The sequence below is a fragment of the Fibroporia radiculosa genome (assembly GCF_000313525.1).
Source record: "Fibroporia radiculosa TFFH 294 genomic supercontigs, scaffold7739, whole genome shotgun sequence".
Lineage (NCBI taxonomy): Eukaryota > Fungi > Basidiomycota > Agaricomycetes > Polyporales > Fibroporiaceae > Fibroporia > Fibroporia radiculosa.
The window spans coordinates 36,821-53,445 of NW_012133448.1; the positions used below are offsets into that span (position 1 = coordinate 36,821).

The 16,625-nt window shown below is 52.7% G+C and overlaps 6 protein-coding genes across 6 annotated transcripts; all 6 read left to right on the plus strand.

The window, feature by feature from the left end:
* Positions 1-922: 922 nt before the first annotated feature.
* Positions 923-1,805, plus strand: FIBRA_06514 (uncharacterized protein; the record flags this gene model as incomplete). Its single annotated transcript, XM_012328235.1, has 2 exons — positions 923-942; positions 1,001-1,805. 2 exons carry the CDS (start codon positions 923-925, stop codon positions 1,803-1,805), a joined length of 825 nt encoding a protein of 274 aa, XP_012183625.1.
* Positions 1,806-5,687: 3,882 nt separating this feature from the next.
* On the plus strand, positions 5,688-7,596 carry FIBRA_06515 (uncharacterized protein; the record flags this gene model as incomplete). The annotated part of the gene is made up of 6 exons (XM_012328236.1): positions 5,688-5,773; positions 5,834-5,911; positions 5,974-6,036; positions 6,104-6,340; positions 6,398-6,547; positions 6,603-7,596. The coding sequence occupies 6 exons, from the start codon at positions 5,688-5,690 to the stop codon at positions 7,594-7,596; spliced, it is 1,608 nt and encodes a 535-aa protein (XP_012183626.1).
* A 311-nt stretch (positions 7,597-7,907) lies between these two features.
* FIBRA_06516 (uncharacterized protein) lies at positions 7,908-9,971 on the plus strand (the record flags this gene model as incomplete). Its single annotated transcript, XM_012328237.1, has 7 exons — positions 7,908-8,150; positions 8,783-9,003; positions 9,043-9,310; positions 9,359-9,409; positions 9,465-9,660; positions 9,715-9,849; positions 9,907-9,971. The coding sequence occupies 7 exons, from the start codon at positions 7,908-7,910 to the stop codon at positions 9,969-9,971; spliced, it is 1,179 nt and encodes a 392-aa protein (XP_012183627.1).
* A 96-nt stretch (positions 9,972-10,067) lies between these two features.
* Positions 10,068-11,270, plus strand: FIBRA_06517 (uncharacterized protein; the record flags this gene model as incomplete). The annotated part of the gene is made up of 1 exon (XM_012328238.1): positions 10,068-11,270. One exon carries the CDS (start codon positions 10,068-10,070, stop codon positions 11,268-11,270), a length of 1,203 nt encoding a protein of 400 aa, XP_012183628.1.
* A 764-nt stretch (positions 11,271-12,034) lies between these two features.
* Positions 12,035-14,005, plus strand: FIBRA_06518 (uncharacterized protein; the record flags this gene model as incomplete). Its single annotated transcript, XM_012328239.1, has 1 exon — positions 12,035-14,005. The coding sequence occupies one exon, from the start codon at positions 12,035-12,037 to the stop codon at positions 14,003-14,005; it is 1,971 nt and encodes a 656-aa protein (XP_012183629.1).
* Positions 14,006-15,891: 1,886 nt separating this feature from the next.
* FIBRA_06519 (uncharacterized protein) lies at positions 15,892-16,571 on the plus strand (the record flags this gene model as incomplete). The annotated part of the gene is made up of 3 exons (XM_012328240.1): positions 15,892-16,145; positions 16,200-16,281; positions 16,344-16,571. 3 exons carry the CDS (start codon positions 15,892-15,894, stop codon positions 16,569-16,571), a joined length of 564 nt encoding a protein of 187 aa, XP_012183630.1.
* Positions 16,572-16,625: the final 54 nt, after the last annotated feature.

Here is a 16,625-nt window from a genome sequence, read left to right on the forward strand (position 1 = left end):
TCGCATCTGTCTGCCACCGACCCTCACCCGCTCCCTTGTCTTCTCGTCGACCTCCGCAGCACGGCGACAGATGCAACCTGCATAAGCACTTCTCGGAGCATGTGGGATGCTTGTCTACTTCCGCCTCGCACCGTGATCGTGCTGCGCGCTGGGCAACTCCTGCGAAACGCTGTCCACTAAGCCATGGTCTTACCGACCCCACTACAAATAGTCGACGACCATTTGAGGGAGGGCCGTTGATCGCAGCGATCTGCATCGGTGCGGGCGATGTAAGCTGGTTCTGCTCGGGTGTCCATGCGAAGATCGACCCAATGTGGTGTAGGGGGCGCGGTGGAGAGCCCGTCCCCGTTTAACATCTCGCATCTCAAGCGAGTAAGTGCGAATCTGGAACAGATTGTGTTATTTTCTCACTGAATCTCAGCAAGAATGCATGTCTGCGCTGACATCGTAAAATTAGTCCAGTCCGCGCATCCTGAACGGTATCGAAGACTTACAGCTTCAGCTTCAAGCCTGAGGTCTTTGGGGAAAGTGACCACACTCGAAAATTCTGAGAGGACGGGGCTGATGGCGACTTGATGAGATCTGGGCGACCATACGATTGACTCGGGGCCGACAGATCCATGCGCGGAACCATGACGAGGCTAATGTTGGTCACTTTCGCTCGCGGAGTGGCTGGAGATCTGGTGCGACCATAGAACCGGAGCTCGAATCGGCCTCCGCCCGGCGGTCCACGGTCCACTCGCCGGCTGCCAAGGGAAGTCATCACGCCGCGGAGTCGGCCGGCCCGAGACTCCCAGTGTCCCATACATCGCAACCCTAACCCGAAAAGCTGTCTCCATATCCACGACTCTTAAACCTGCGCCTATTCCTCCATCCAACACTCGCTCTTCATCACACTTACCATCTCAGCTCTTCCGTAAATATGGACTGCTTCCATAGCACGTGAGTATGCCGCTATCGCCCTCTGCTCCATAGCGCTGACATGATCCCCTCTCCGCAGAACTGCACCACAAATCGTATATTCCTACGACGCAGCCCTCGTTGGCTCCACCTCATGGGACGTGTCGCCCGCCCACAGTAACACGCACGACGTTCGCATCCCCATGCACGTCCCGCACTGGCGCACGGAAAGCCTCATGCCGCAACCGTACCCCAACACAGCCTGCACGCCCGCCTCACTTGCCCAGATCCCCTCCGCCATCCTCCCGCCCGACGCTCAAGATTACCTCGGCGCCCGCCTTGCCCTCTTCTCCGAAGCCCCATCCCGTATCCGCCAGTGGCTCCACATGCTCGCACACCCTGCGCACGTAGTGCGCATCGAGCCCGCACTAGACCCCTCTCCCGCGCCTCCACCTGCACAGGACATGCTTTACGCCTCTCCATCCAGCACACACGGCTCAGACGCATTCTCCAGCCCCGCCTCTACGAGGGCGTCCGACGCGCTCCCGTGGCTCCCTGCCCCGTACACCGTGCCCGACGCGCGCACGGCGAGCCTGCAGTGCCAGTGGGACGGCTGCACGCAGCGCTTCGCGACCACGCGCTTCGGCGACATCGAGGCGCACCTCCGCGCCGCGCATTTTGCGCCGGCCGCATGGGACGCCGACCGTCGCGGGCACTGCCGCTGGGCGGGCTGCGAGCGCGACAAGACGCTCTTCTTCAAGAGCTTCGCGAAGCACATCGCGACGCGCCACCTGCGCTCGACCGCTACGGGGTGTGCGGTGCACGGGTGCGGGGAGCGCTTCACGCGCGCGGACTCGATGGCGCGCCATTTGATGAAAGTGCATGGCGTTGGCCTCCAGGACTGAGTGTGGAGAGACAGTGGTGTCTTGGGGTCTTGAGTGCTGTGTTGTGCGCACCGAACTCTTCGTATAGATAAACATACGGGTTGGTGCTCGAGGTCGCTCCTGCTGATCGTCAAGTATTGTATTTTGAATGTAATTTTGTGTGCGCGTAATACTGCCTCTCGTACCGGCCGCACTCCCCACGACGCCAGCAGATGTGGCACTCCTCCTGGCTTACAATAGCGTCCCTCCACCTGCGCCCTGTGTTTGCAGAGAAAGCGGCTAAGCGGCTTCTGTCCGGATCCAGTCCATCGCAATCCTTCGGTACGAGCAAAGAGGGGAGAGAGGACACGAGCGTCTGCGTCGACGAGACAAATGGTCTACGTATGGCCATGGCGCAGCTAGATCATGCAAGAATCAGGACGGAGAGCGGTGGACCACGAGAAGGACATTTAGATCTACAGAACTTGCAACTTCCTTCCGAAAGACAACGGAAGAGGTGCCGAGTGGAGGTATGGTGTGGCACAGATGGCGTTGACTAATGCTGCTGTTGCTGCTTCTCTAGGGCGCGGGAACTACAGACCGCGGGAGTGGACGAGCGACGAAAACGGGGCCTTGGAAACGTGCCAGTCCACCAGGCTGGCTACCCGATTGTGAATGGCATCCCCACCATGTATCATTGAGCACTAATCGAGTCAACTTGTCTCTACCTGCCCCACTCCGGGCCGCACTCGCAACGTGTCCCGCCTCCGGCTATTCATTTCTTGATACTAAAAGCGCATCCTCCAGGTACGCGGGGTAGGACTAACAAAATGACGATCAGCGATGAGGGTTAGAGAGTAATGGAATCAGCACTTAGACCATAAGCAGCTATACCTATGCGCCGACTCAGCCCACATCCCCCTCCCCGCTAATGACTTCGGCGAACCATCGATGCTCACCACTGGATACATATGGCTAGCCTTACACCAAGTAGAATTAGCGCAGGCGGCAGCTTCATGCCCACCGCCACGGAGCCTCACCCTATTGCATCCAGGCTTCGCCTCGCACCGGGTTCCGATCAATGCCCGAAATGCCTCGCATACGATGGCACGTCCGAGGACTCCAACGGCAACCGGGATCCCAAGCCGATCATCGCACACTAGATTGCCTATCGCGATCTGTGAGCGTGTGCCGTCGACGAGCGTGCCGCTGGGCGACGCTGAGAGCTTCCGCGCACGGGTAGCCTCTGATCCGGGATTACGCGCGCACAAAGAAGACACAGTCAATAAGCGAAGCAGGGTGCCTGAGGCACATTATACGCAAGTGCATACGCAGGCCTTGCGCGGAGAAACACAGCCCTCCCAATCATTCACAATGCTGTGATCCTGGTGCAAGCACTAACAGTCAGCTCGACCTACAATGCAGTTATAATCGCGCACTCATGGATTGACATCACGACCACACAGAATGGTCAGCTGGTCAATGGATGTCCCGCGTCAACACCTCGCTCCACCGGTCCATGAGCAAAGAGTATGGCATTCCGTCTCAAGGTGTGACATGGGGCTGCCAGACGCTGTCGGCGTAATCACACATGGCAGTGTGTGATGCGAGCCGTCAGGCCTTCAAGCAGATAAGTTGACGGACCGCCCAGCCGGCGTCAGTGGCGCACTCGTATATGTCTCGTCATCGTCATGAACGCGCGACGACGGATCATCCCCACAATACATACGCCCGATCCGATGAGTGGAGTTGAGCGAAAGTGATATGCCACGAGTGAAGACGAACGCTGTTGTCGATATCGCACCTGCCTGCAGGTCACCGCATGCGGTAGGACCACGACGGTGCATTCCAAAAGCCTGTGAGTCCAAGAAGGCTCCGCAGCATAGGCGATGGCGGATCATCGTATGAGCGAGGGGAAATGAGATGTTTTGGCCTCATGGACGATTGCGGCAGGAGCGTGGGGCACGGATCGGCCTCCACGCAAAGTCCAATGAATGCTGATGCTATCGTATTGCCATGAGCGACGTTCTATAGATTAAGCAGACGCGTACGGCATACCGGGTACTTGACGTACCAAGAGTCCCATTTGTGACACCGAAGCACAGGGGGTATTCAACGCTTGGCGAGTATCAGATTCGGTGTCGGCTGAACGGCGACAAGAGGAACTTCATCGGAAGGTTGTCTCTAGGATCAGATTCGTGACTTGACCTTATGGCATAGAATCTCCGAGGAGGTATGGATGATAGTGAAGTATTTATTTGACACTCGTTAAACCGGAGCCCCTACTTCGTGTGATCATGAACGTGCCATCCACTTCCTGTATCTGAGCATAGCCAACACATATTGAAGATAAAGACGCGCTCAATATGTTTGATAGTGGCCATCGCCTGCTTGTGGTATTTTCAACGAAAAGGACTAAGCCAAGCGTGAAGCGCGCGCTGCGAGTTGTTCAATAAGGCAGTAATGGTCAATGGTTGCACGAGCCAGGACGATTGTTCGGATTGTTCGCGATATTCTTGAAGAGCAGCGAAGGCGGACGGTGGAAGCCTCAGACGCAGGCGCCCGGCGCCGCTCGTGGGAAAGTGGCATATCCGGCGGCGCCGGCAGTGCTGTGAGGTGGCAATTATGGGCGAGTTCCGCAGTTTCAGTGGCCGCACAACCGTGGTATTTTAAATCGTACAGTGGAGCAGGTTCCTGTAAGTTTGGATCTGAGGGTCCACAGCCACTAGGCGCCATTGATTGACCTGCATTTTGCCAGCACACAGTGATAGCCCCTGTGGTCAGTCGCGCTTTGATATCGGCCATGAACTGCAGAGGTTAAGAATTGAATAAGTAAGTATTGTTCTCAATAGATTTTGAACGTCGAATGTTGACGCTCTACCTAGTGCCAATATGCCTACATAGCTCAGCGGCATTTCGGCCGCCTCCATGACGGTCCTCCCACGGAAACTGAAAGCGTCTCACTATGAACATTGCTATAAGAGACTATATAGTATAATTGGTTGGTGCGTCCTGCTATAATGTAGCATAGTGTCGGTTAATACCTCTTGATTGTTGTTTAAACTCTCTTTGTTAGCTCCTGGAAAGTGCAGCATGGTGATGGTTAGCGTATGGAACCTGCTTCCATGGATCACAAAATGATGATGTCAGAAAATATCTCTTATTCATATAGATATTCGAGATGTCTGACAGTGATACAGAAACTCCCACCCTAACGCTTCCCGCTTCCCTTCCTGTGCTTCACATGCGAGACCCCTGGTCTCCTTTCCTCTCCTCCCCTCCCTTCCCCTCCCTTCCCCTCTTCTTCTATAGTCGAGACTGCGGTGTCCATGTTGTCAATCTATCCACCTAGTCCAAGCGGCCCAGCGTCTGTACCGATTCACAGCCAACTCGGTGACACCAGGTTGATGTTCGCATGGTGAGACTAGGATGACTGCGCTGTGTACGCCTGCCAGATCCTAAAAATGCAAATTTACCCGTTTCCTGGAGTCAGATGTCTCTATGTTAGAGCAAGGAAGGACTCAATATCACCGAAAGAGGCACTAGTAACCACGAAGATTATGCGTTTTGGCCAAAACGCGAATCGTTTGCTATCCGTGCCTTCCATTCGAACCCAATCGTGATCGCGGAGCGTTTGTCGCGGTCCGCTCCCGCACACTTCCTTTGTATGGTGTTCCGTCTGGGCAGTACGCAGCGGTGCTGTGATATGCCCGTGAGCTGCTCTGCAGATATCTTTGTCCACATCGTGACTCGTTTCAGCGCTAGCTTTCGCTTTACTAAGTGCAGTCTAGGCGCCGCTCTCCACCCTTTGCCCAGAAATATCTTAATTGGCTTTAATAGTCTGTCTTCACAGCGCTCCACTTCGCCTGTGAAATTATAAAGCCTCGTATTTCTCATCTCCCTCAGACATACTCTTTCCACACAATGTCTGCTTACTCTCGCCTATCCTCTGCTGCGGATGGTTGGGTAGGTACATGGAGGGATATAGAAAATTGGGTTGATCAGGCTGGGTGCGTCCTCCACCGTCTTTGCGCGCTGAACAAGAACTCATACTCTCCCTCGCCTTTCAGCGAAGTTGAATCACTCTCTTCCATACTCGCGCAGACGATCCTCGCCCCCCCATCCGCCCCCACAGAGGAGAGAACTGAGTATGTTGCTCGACATTATAACTCTCGTGCCCATCTCTGACGATCAATGTGTATCGGGATAGAAGCATGGAGGGCCCGGTATCCTCGATCGATTGTGATTACCGCAGCCTTTCGCGGGTTGCAACGTGAGTTTAAGCTATTCCTCGTGTTTTGCACGAGTCATGACTGCTTGCTGACGCTGCTGTTGCCTAGCGCGCCTGCGCATTCCACGCGCCTCATGGGCACTGGATCGCAGAATTTGTGCTATGCCAGTCCTTTCCCCTATGCTCAGCCATCCTACGACGCTGGTAGCACGCTTCCCATGGGAAGCGAAGGGGCCGGCGTGCCAGATGTGTTGCCCGACATACGAAACGCGCTATTGCAAAATTATCGCAACGTCCCCCAATACCCTCAGCATTGGGACTCATATTCAAGCGATCCTTTTGGCGGGTATGTGTAGCTCTTATGCCTGATATAATCTGTCAGCTTCTGATGTGGTTTGCCCAGAAATGCACAGCAGCTGCGCAGCTATAATAATATGCCTGATGTAGGGCCACAACATCCGAATGACGAAAACTATTACAGAGGTCAACATGAAAGTCTAGGTTCCTCCATCCCTCACCATCTCGGCGCCAGGCATATGTCACCTCTATCAATGTATGTGATGTGTACCTCACTTCTGAGCTTTGATTCTGACACATCCTTAACATAGGCTTCCCCGTGTGCCCGTCGCATATAACGAAGCCTATCGTTACCGCCTCGTCCCCCTCGAAGCTATCACAGTATGTATCGCACCCAGTATGGACGTCTTCTGCGTGCTCGACACAGACTTCGTACTTTACCCCCCTGAATGGCATGTCCAAGTTCCGCCCCAAGAAGATCCGCATTTCGCGCTGCCTGTTCCCATGTCCTATGCCGACAGCGTCGTACTTCCCGAGATGAAACAGCCCTCGATAGCCAATCACGTATGCATGCCGCAAGCGGAAGCCACGCCGTGCGCTGACACAAATCTCCTATACCAAGATACTTGGGAAGCCTTGCCTTACCAGTTCCATGACATGGAGATCGCGGCATTCGAGACGACAGGAATGTTGACCCAGGCATGCAGTGATCTCACTTCCCTGAGAGTGGAAGAAACAGCACCATGCATTGACAGTAGCTCTATATACCAAGACACAAGGGATCTACTCCCTCGTGAACCCAACAGTATAGAGACCGCGGCGCTCGAGACAACGGAAATATTGAATCAGGCGTGCAGCAACTTCTCTGCTCTCGATCTGGGATCCGCAGCGGGCGCGAACACAGTCCCACAAGATCTGCCTGTCCTGGAGGCTTTCCCCGAGGGCGACATGGAAAGGTCGCCAGGCGCGACGACGAAAATCTGCCTGTGGGACTCTTGCGGCGCACATCTGACCAGTCCTTCTGTGGCAAGTGTCCGTAAACATTTTACCGAGTACCACGCTACGGTCTGCAGTACAGGCGGCGGGGGTGGCGATGCGCTCGTAGTGTGCCGGTGGGAGCAGTGCAGGACGGAGATGAAGCGGGCGAACTATGTCAAGCACGTGTGTGGCGTGCACTTGCGCTTGATGGAGGTGGTGTGTGAGTGCTGTGGGAGCACCCTCATCCGCCCGGATGCACTCCGCCGGCACCAGGAGAAAGCATGCACGCCGGGCTCTGCTGTGCGCAGACGAATTGCGAAGAATTGACGAAGTCGCGACGAACAATTATGAAATGCATGGTGTATGTCCTAGTATGAAGAAAAAACAGACGTCTATGTTAGCAAAGGAAATTAGTATATGAACAACTAGATCAGACTAATAACTACTACAATCATGACACTCACAGCTCTTTCTAGTGCTTTCTTTGTCTCGGAGCTCTGATTTGCGTGAATGATACTTTGACGACTCCTAAAGTATATGTGTATATAGACGTGCTATCAGTGTTCTCAGGCTTATGCGTAGAGGCTAGTTTGTACCACTACTCGGTGGCGAATGCGCTTCTTTACGCTCACACGGCAATGCGTAAAACTGCATTCTTAGTATTCTGTGGGAGGATCAACATAGATCCCTCTGATATACATCCCGACTCGAAAGACTATCAGTTTTTTGCGCGGGAGCACGATGCCGATCAAATTGCGGCAAAGTTGGTGGAGGCGTGGAAACAACAGCCACCTGCGTATCCTCCCCCGGCATTCTTGTCGAATGCACTGGAGGGCGAGCGTGCCATGGAGTGGCGCGACGACCCCGGTGTTGGGCGGTCTGTACAGCCCGAACCCTCCCCGGCCCTTTCAGGGTGTCGAGGAGACGAAACGGGATGAATACCATCCCGATGATAGGTTACTTTTCATTACACTCTGCATGTACCGTATGGTATGGAGTATAAATACGGAGTTAAATTTTCATTAAAAAAAAGAGGCTAGTTTGTAGCTCTGATCTACAATTGGCAATAGCTACCGGATTTGGCACGAGAGCACCCACGCGGCGGCAAGGCAGGACTGTTACAATGTTTTGTCCCCTTTACTCCCTCAGCTGCAATCAATACATTTGCTGATATCTCGTCCTCCTGCTCGCTGTACTCTACGCCGAATCTTGTTTGCTGGACAACACTTGTTTCCTTCTGCAGAGTCAAGCTCTTGCTGCTGTCAGTGGTGCGAGTGCAACATGGTGCACGATCAGTCAACCTCTCGCCTGCAGCCCTCCATCTCGCTGCAGCAATGACCATACATCATGACGTGGCCATTCAAATCTCATGTGAACTTTGTTGATGCCAGGCCATCAGTTGTGTGCGGAGTGACAATCTGAGCCGCTGTCCCAGGTCATGGGCTGTCATGGGCCGCCATGTTTATCGAGACGCCTGCATTGCTAGGCACGGCTTATCTACCGCCGTTGGCAGCTTGCTGTTCCCGCACGCAACCATCGCCATATCCGACTCGGCTCGTCGCAATCCTTCTCGATGTACAAGCTCAAGTCCCCACAGAAGCAGCGTAAGCAGCCCAAGGAGAAGAAGGCCGTGCCAGATGTTCAGCCTGGACGAGGAGCTCTATTCCTGGGTGCACTTTTCAAGCGCCTCGATCGAAGTAGAGAGCTTTCCCCCCATCCGGGCATAAACGAGGAGTAAGTGCATGTGTGCACTTGACATTGAATACTTTCTAGACCGTACTTGCAGATGACATCGCTCCCCACTGGCTCAAATTTAGAAGCAAGCTCCTCACAGGATGCTATATTGCTGGATATTATAGCTACCGAAAAAGAGGTTTCAACAGCTGTAGCCAATGTCAAGGACGTCGAGCAATTCCATCTGACCACGAAGGTCGCGACGGCCATGGACCATGCAGAATCGATGCTTAATACAATTGATCCTCTTGTTGCACCACTCGGAGCACTCAATGTGTTCAATTTGGTGGTGGATGCCATTGCACAGGTATGAATAGGTCATATAGTAGTTTTTGACACTAATTGTTTCTCACAGGTTCACCCATATGCTCAGATCGCGCTCAGTATCTTCAAGTGTGCATCTCAAGTCCGTTATTCCCGTATTTGAGTTTTGTCCACTCATACTTACATTTGACACATAGATGATTCTCGATCAGATTTACCTCGACACTGCTGTTCGCGAGTTGCTATCGAAGGTGTCACAAGTATATGCGTTCATCGCGGAAAGAGAAGACTTGACACTTGTTCCTACCATGCAAGCGGTATTGGAAAAGTCATCTCATCAAGTGTTGGACTGTGCCGACTTCATCGCACACTACTCGGAGACGAAGAGTTTTTGTGAGTATGCAGCTATGTGTCTTCTGCTCGTTTTCAATGATGTACGTCACATAGGGATACGCGCGGGGGGAATTGTGCTGGGAGATACGAATGATGCAGTCCAAGGTTACTGTGGAGCTATTGACAGTCTCATGCAGCAGTTTCGAGATGCTGTCTTCCGCGATGTTGCTATCTTCACGTGCAGAGCTGGTGAGTAGAATCGCAACTTTGCGATGAGATACCGCTGACAGTCGAATCTGTCGTCAGCTGAGGATTCGAGTCTCGGTGGCCTGGAGTACGCAAGAGGGGTCGGGCGAAATACCTTGAAGTAGTGTCTTCCTGACACGCGGGAAATTGTCCTATCCGAGGTGAAGAACTGGATCAATGATACTGGGCCAAATGTGGAGCAGATTTTCTGGCTATCTGGGATGGCCGGGACGGGAAAATCGACAGTTGCTCACACTGTAGCCAACTGGTCCGATGAACATGGAAGTCTCGGGTCCTGTTTTTGCTTCGACCGAACCCGGGAGAGAGAACGGCTTCCTCAGAAGCTGTTCACGACTATTGCGCGCGATTTGGCAGATCACGACCCGCTTCTGCGCAGGGCATTGGCGAGTGCTGTTCGAGACAACAACGAGCTCAAGCACACCGTCGACATCAAGAGACAATGGAACCAGCTGCTCCTTGGCCCGATCAACATAGCGTCAAAAGTCGTTGAGGCCCCTATCCTAATCATTGTAGATGCGTTGGATGAAAGTGGTGAGAGTGATACCCGTGAGCAGATTCTCCACCTTCTGGCGGGGGAGCAAGATGGCTCTTCCAAGCCTATGACTGGCATGCCGCCAAATATACGCATTCTGATCACGTCCTGCCCGCTTGAAGATATTTATGACGCTCTCCATAGCCCATCACACGTTCGACATGTCAACTTAGACGAATCGCCCTGGTCAGATGCTATCGAGCGTGACATCGAACGCTACATTTCGGTCAGGCTCAAAGAGCTACAGTTTAATGATCATGAATGCAAGGCGCTCGCGAAACACGCTGACGGTCTCTTCGAATGGGCTCGTTTAGTATGCGAGTACATCAAAGGAAGAAACAAAGTGCGCCAGAATCCTAGGGTCCGCTTTGAAAGCGTGATTTCCGATGTACCGGCGAAGAGAACAAGACTATTGGCTTTTATGTACAAACGCATCTTGGCAGACGTTATACCGGAGGATGAGCGGCAGGAGACTACACTGATGTTTTGTATTGTGATGGACTTGATTGTAAACGTACTGGAGCCGCTTTCGAAGACTTCCCTGGCTGCAATTCTGTGTCATTCTCCACGCACTGACGACAGGGACCAAGGTCGGCAGGAAATTGATGTGGAATTCATCCTCACTCCCCTGGGTGCACTACTCACCGGTATCACAGATAATCAGACACCCATCCGGCCACTGCACGCATCCTTGGATGACTTCTTAACGGATAGAGATCGGAGCGACGAGTTCTTTGTTGGGGGACCAGAGGTACATCACTGTAGACTGGCCTTTGCATCTCTGCACATCATGAAGGGCCAACTCTGCTTCAACGTCTGCCATCTGGAAAGCTCCTACCTTTCCAACTCCGATGTCATTGGCCTGGAGTAGCGTGTGGAAACGCACATTTCGCCCGAGTTGCGATATTCCTCTCGATTTTAGAGTGCCCACGTTAAGGCTGCGTGTTTCCGGCCATCGCTGGCACACAAAGCGGAATACTTTCTCAATGACGAACGCATACTCTTCTGGCTCGAAGTGCTCTGTCTGTTGAAGAGCTTGAGTGGCCCTGCTTCGACGCTGTCTTCGTTATGATCGTATGTTATCTCACAATTACTATCATGCCCAGTGGCTCATGCCGTCATTCCAAGGATGATCGCGATTTTATGCACCTCCAAAATACGGTTGCCGACACTGAACGATTCATCCGGATGTTTGCCGTGCCCATCTTGCATAGCATCCCTCATCTCTATCTATCTGTCCTACCTTTTGCTCCGACTCTTTCCCGAATCTCTGAAATGCTCCGTTCCAAATTTCCCCGATCTCTGAAGATTGTTACCGGCGGGATAGATAGGTGGCCGTGCCTTCAGAGTACACTTCTTGGACATAATGATGATGTTCAATCTGTCGCAATCTCGCATGACGGCCGACGCATTGTATCCGGATCGAAGGACAACACGATTCGCTTGTGGAGTGCGGAGACAGCGGAGCAATTGGGCTCCCCCTTCGAGGGGCATACAGGAACGGTGAGATCTGTTACCATCTCGCACGAGGGCTGATACATCGTATCCGGATCAGAAGACAAGACGATCCGCGTGTGGGATATGATGACAGGAAAACAATTAGTCTCCCCGCTCGAGGGGCATACACACTGGGTCATGTCTGTTGCACTCTCGTACGATGGTCGGCGTATTGTATCCGGGTCGTCGGATAGAACGATCCGTGTGTGGGATACGGTGGCAGGACAGCAATTGGGCTCTGCTCTCGAGGGACATACACACTGTGTCAGGTCTGTCGCAATCTCACGCGATGGACGATGTATTGTATCCGGGTCATCGGACAGAACGATCCGCGTATGGGATGCGGCGACAAGGCAGCAGTTGGGTCACCCTCTCAAGGGACATACACACTTTGTTAGGTCTGTGGCAATCTCTCGCGATGGCCGACGCATTATATCCGGGTCGAGTGACAACACGGTCCGGGTATGGGATATGATGACAGGACAGCAATTGGGCTCTCCCATCGAAGGTCATACGCAATGGGTCATGTCTGTCGCAGTCTCGCACGATGGCCGACGCATTGTATCAGGATTGTCGAACAACACGATCCGTGTATGGGATGCAGAGACAAGACAGCAATTGGGTTCGCCTCTCGAAGGACACGCAGACTGGATCAGGTCTGTTGCAATCTCGCATGATGAACGACACATTGTATCCGGATCTGACGACAAGACAGTCCGTTTGTGGGATGCGGTAGCAGGGTCGCAAGTGGACTTACCTCTTGAGAGACATACACATTGGGCCAGGTCTGTTGCAATCTCAGGCGATGACCAACGCATTGTATCTGGATCAAATGACAAGACCATCCGCGTGTGGGATATGGTGACGGGATACCAATTAGTTCCCCCTCTCAAGGGGCATACAGAAACTGTCAGGTCTATTGCAATTTCGCATGATGGCCGATACATTGTATCCGGATCAGATGACAAGGCAATTCGTGTATGGGATATGGCTACAGGACTTCAAATAGTGCCTCCTCTTGTGGGGCATGCACATTGGGTCCTATCTGTCACATTCTCGCACGATGGACGATGCATTATATCTGGATCGTCAGACGGCACTATCCGCGTGTGGGATGCACAAATGGGACGACAGCTGGGTTACCCTCTCAAAGGGCATACAAATTGGGTCAAGTCGGTTGCAATATCGCGCGATGAACGACTCATTGTATCCGGATCAGATGACGAGACGGTTCGTTTGTGGGACGCAATAACAGGACGACAATCTGGCCCCCCTCTCTATGGACATACCCAACCCGTTTGGTCTGTCACAATCTTGCACGATGGACAGCGCGTCGTATCTGGATCAGACGACAAGACGATCCGGGTGTGGGATGCGAGGACAGGACAGCAATTGGGCTCCGCTCTTGAGGGACATACGCATTGGGTCAGGTGTGTTACCATTTCACATGATGGGCGATACATCGTATCTGGATCGAGTGACAACACGGTCCGTGTGTGGGACATAATGACAGGACAAGAATTGGGCTCTCCTCTAGAAGGACATACAGGCGGGATCACGTCTGTTGCAATCTCGCATGATGGCTGTAGCATGGTATCGGGATCGAGGGACAGGTCAATCCGTGTTTGGGACTTTGAGCTTGAGCTGCAATCAAAGCGACCTCGGGAGAGTCGTACAGGCGTTGTTAGCTCTGTCAATACCCCGACCTCGTATGACGGCCGACACATCGCGTCGGGATCATATGATTACGCTGTTAAGGGAGAAGCCACGCAGAGTGCTCTTCGCTTAAATTCCGATGCGAACGAGCACGTAGCAGCTGTGCCTGTGCATCATCCTAAGACTGGGTCAACAAATGTGGGATTCTTTGGTCATCGTGCAACATGTTTCTCAACAAATCCCGCCCATGCTTTTGGTTCGTTTTTACAAAGCTCATCACTGCTTTCACGAGTCCCCAATGGTGACGGTTGGGTGGTTGGCCCTGATGGCGAGCTGCTCTTCTGGGTTCCAATCCATTCTCGGAGTACTATGTATGTTCCGGGAAACACCATGGTGATACCCAGCGGCTTGCAGCTTGATCTGAGTAGCTTTGCTCATGGGAAGTCATGGTAGGACTGTCGTAACTCAGACTGATACTGCTTGTCGGGATATATCACATAGTACGATCTGCAGGTGGTGTGCTCGGCAGGGGTCGACGTCTCGATCTGATATTATATTAAGCAAGCGTCGAATGTGTGCGTCAATCTCACCTTCTGTAGTTCGTCTACTGCGCACGTAACATAACAAACGTGCATTATGAATGTTTATCTGTCTTCTCATGTGGCGGGGACGTGGGTGGTGGCTTTTATGTTGCCCATTGTAGCGGATATGAATGTCGTGCGTAGTCTGTCTCTAAGTGGCGTTCGCTGCGGGTGCTGCGGGTGCTGCGGGTGTGCTGTATGACGTGCTGTGCTTGTACAGCAGTGTAGTGCACTACTGAGTTACGGGAGGCCTTGTACCGGGTTTGGTGTCATGTATCTAGCGCCTTTGCCAATATATTTTCCTCGGAAATGCTGGTTCGGGTGTCACGAGGCTCCTATGGTCATTTGTGCGCTGCATCTGCCGTGCATCGGACTGGCGTGCCTGCATCTTCCGGAGAAATAGGCTAGTGAAACCTATCAGGCAAATGCACCTGATATGAAAGCGTGGCGCGCATACCTGCAACCCGATATGAGACGCTTCAAGTTTATGATCATCTGTGTGATGTATCCGTCCTGCTTTGGACTGGTGTGCCTGCATCGTCCGGAGAAGTAAACTAGTGATATCTATAGGGCAAATGCACTTGATCCGAACGCGCGGAATGCATAGTTACGTACGAATCGATGCTAGTGTAATAGTAGCATTGTTGGTTAGGGTACGCAGCGATGCGACGTGGCACACATTATTTCGTGTGCGAATCGGACAAGGAGCAGAAAGGGGTGTAGGGTGAGATATACGGTTCCTGGGTCGCTTCTGATGCATGTTCATTTTGCGCAGTGGTTCGCCATCAACAGTGTGGTTATTGAAGTTGATGTACCATAAATGGGTGAGAGACGGAATGGGAGTAGGTTATGGTTGCTGGACTTATAGGAAGGACGATGAGCAAGGAATGCTGGAACATAGCCTCGGAGGTGCGACTGGCGGTAGCAGGGCCATATGTGCTATTGTCAGCTATAATGGAGATGCCTTGTCCAGGATGGGAGGAGCATGTCCCTCTCGACGGTGGGCCACATGCCACAGTCAGGTATCATTGACATGCTGCAGTCGGGTTTTATGGTGAAATTTGAGCTCACTTATTGGGGGCAAGCCAATTGGGACAGAAATGTCACACAACGCATGCCACCTCTACATGCACAGATAGGCACCACTCAGCGCATCTTGCCATGTTGGAGGCTTTAGCTTCAGAACACTAGACTGGATGGTCACAGTATGTGCATTTCACTTATATATACTTGACCTATTACTCAGATCTGGATCCGGCACTGCTACGATTAGCAATTTCAGCTCAGAGTTGGGAGATGATGGCGAGATGGTGGCAACCAGTACGTACATTCCCATTAGCTGCGATCATGAACGTCACAAGTAAATTGACAACCAAGCCCATTATTACTGAGCTATAGCATTGAGCCACTGGGAAAATGCTAGCTCGCTTAGAGTCTCAGAATCAACTATAATGCTACAACCGTAAAGTGGACATGCTCCTTCATTATAGAAGATCCAGGGTGAGACCGGACCTGGTTTGTCCTAATTCAGTACGATCCAACTGTCCGAAAAGGATGACGCGCACCTTCTATCAACGCAGCGTGATTGACGCCACCCATCGCCGGCGGACCTCATGTGGGTACAAACGTATGTTTGTCATCTCAGCTCTAGTCTCCTAGCGAGCGCAGCCAGAGTCCATGACAGTCTCCCATAGCAGAGACACTAGCCGGGGTATATAAGCAGCTTGCGGACGTTTGACAATATCATATCGCTCCATCATGTCCGCACCGAAAGCTCTCTACTTGACCACCGCTAAAGGAGCATTCACGGTAGGGGTGGCTCCCATTAGAAAGCCCGGTCCAGGGAAGCTTCTCGTTAAGATCCATGCCACTGCTCTCAACCCTGCCGATTGGATACGACATGCCCTTGACATCATGATTGACAAGTACCCGACGATCCTTGGCGAGGACCTCTCGGGCACAGTCGAAGAGCTCGGAGAGGGCGTGACGAGCTTTAAGGTTGGCGACCGCGTGTACGTTAGTATGTACAAGTAGTGGATCCGATCAACTGACGGACCATACTCCAGCATCACTGAAGCCACTTTCAATGTACTGGAGGGCGCATCGTTCCAACAGTACGCGCTCGCGACTGCCAACCTAACAGCCAAGGTCCGTCGATGCGTGAGAATCCACTGGAGCGATAGTCTTGACGAACCTTCGCTGTTGTGTAGATTCCCGACTCGCTCTCATTTGAAGAGGCAGCTTCAATTCCTCTGGGTATCACGACAGCAGCAATAGGACTCTACAGCAAGGTCGGGGGCGCTGGACTATTCCCACCCTGGGAGGAAGGCGGGCGCGGTCTTTATCGAGGAAAGCCAATCGTCGTGTTCGGGGGAGCCAGTTCCGTTGGCCAATTTGGTGTGTGGCAGGAAATCATCGTTCGTCCCGTCGCCGACTAATCCTGCCGCAACAGTCATCCAGCTGGCAAAGCTATCTGGATTCAGTCCCATCAT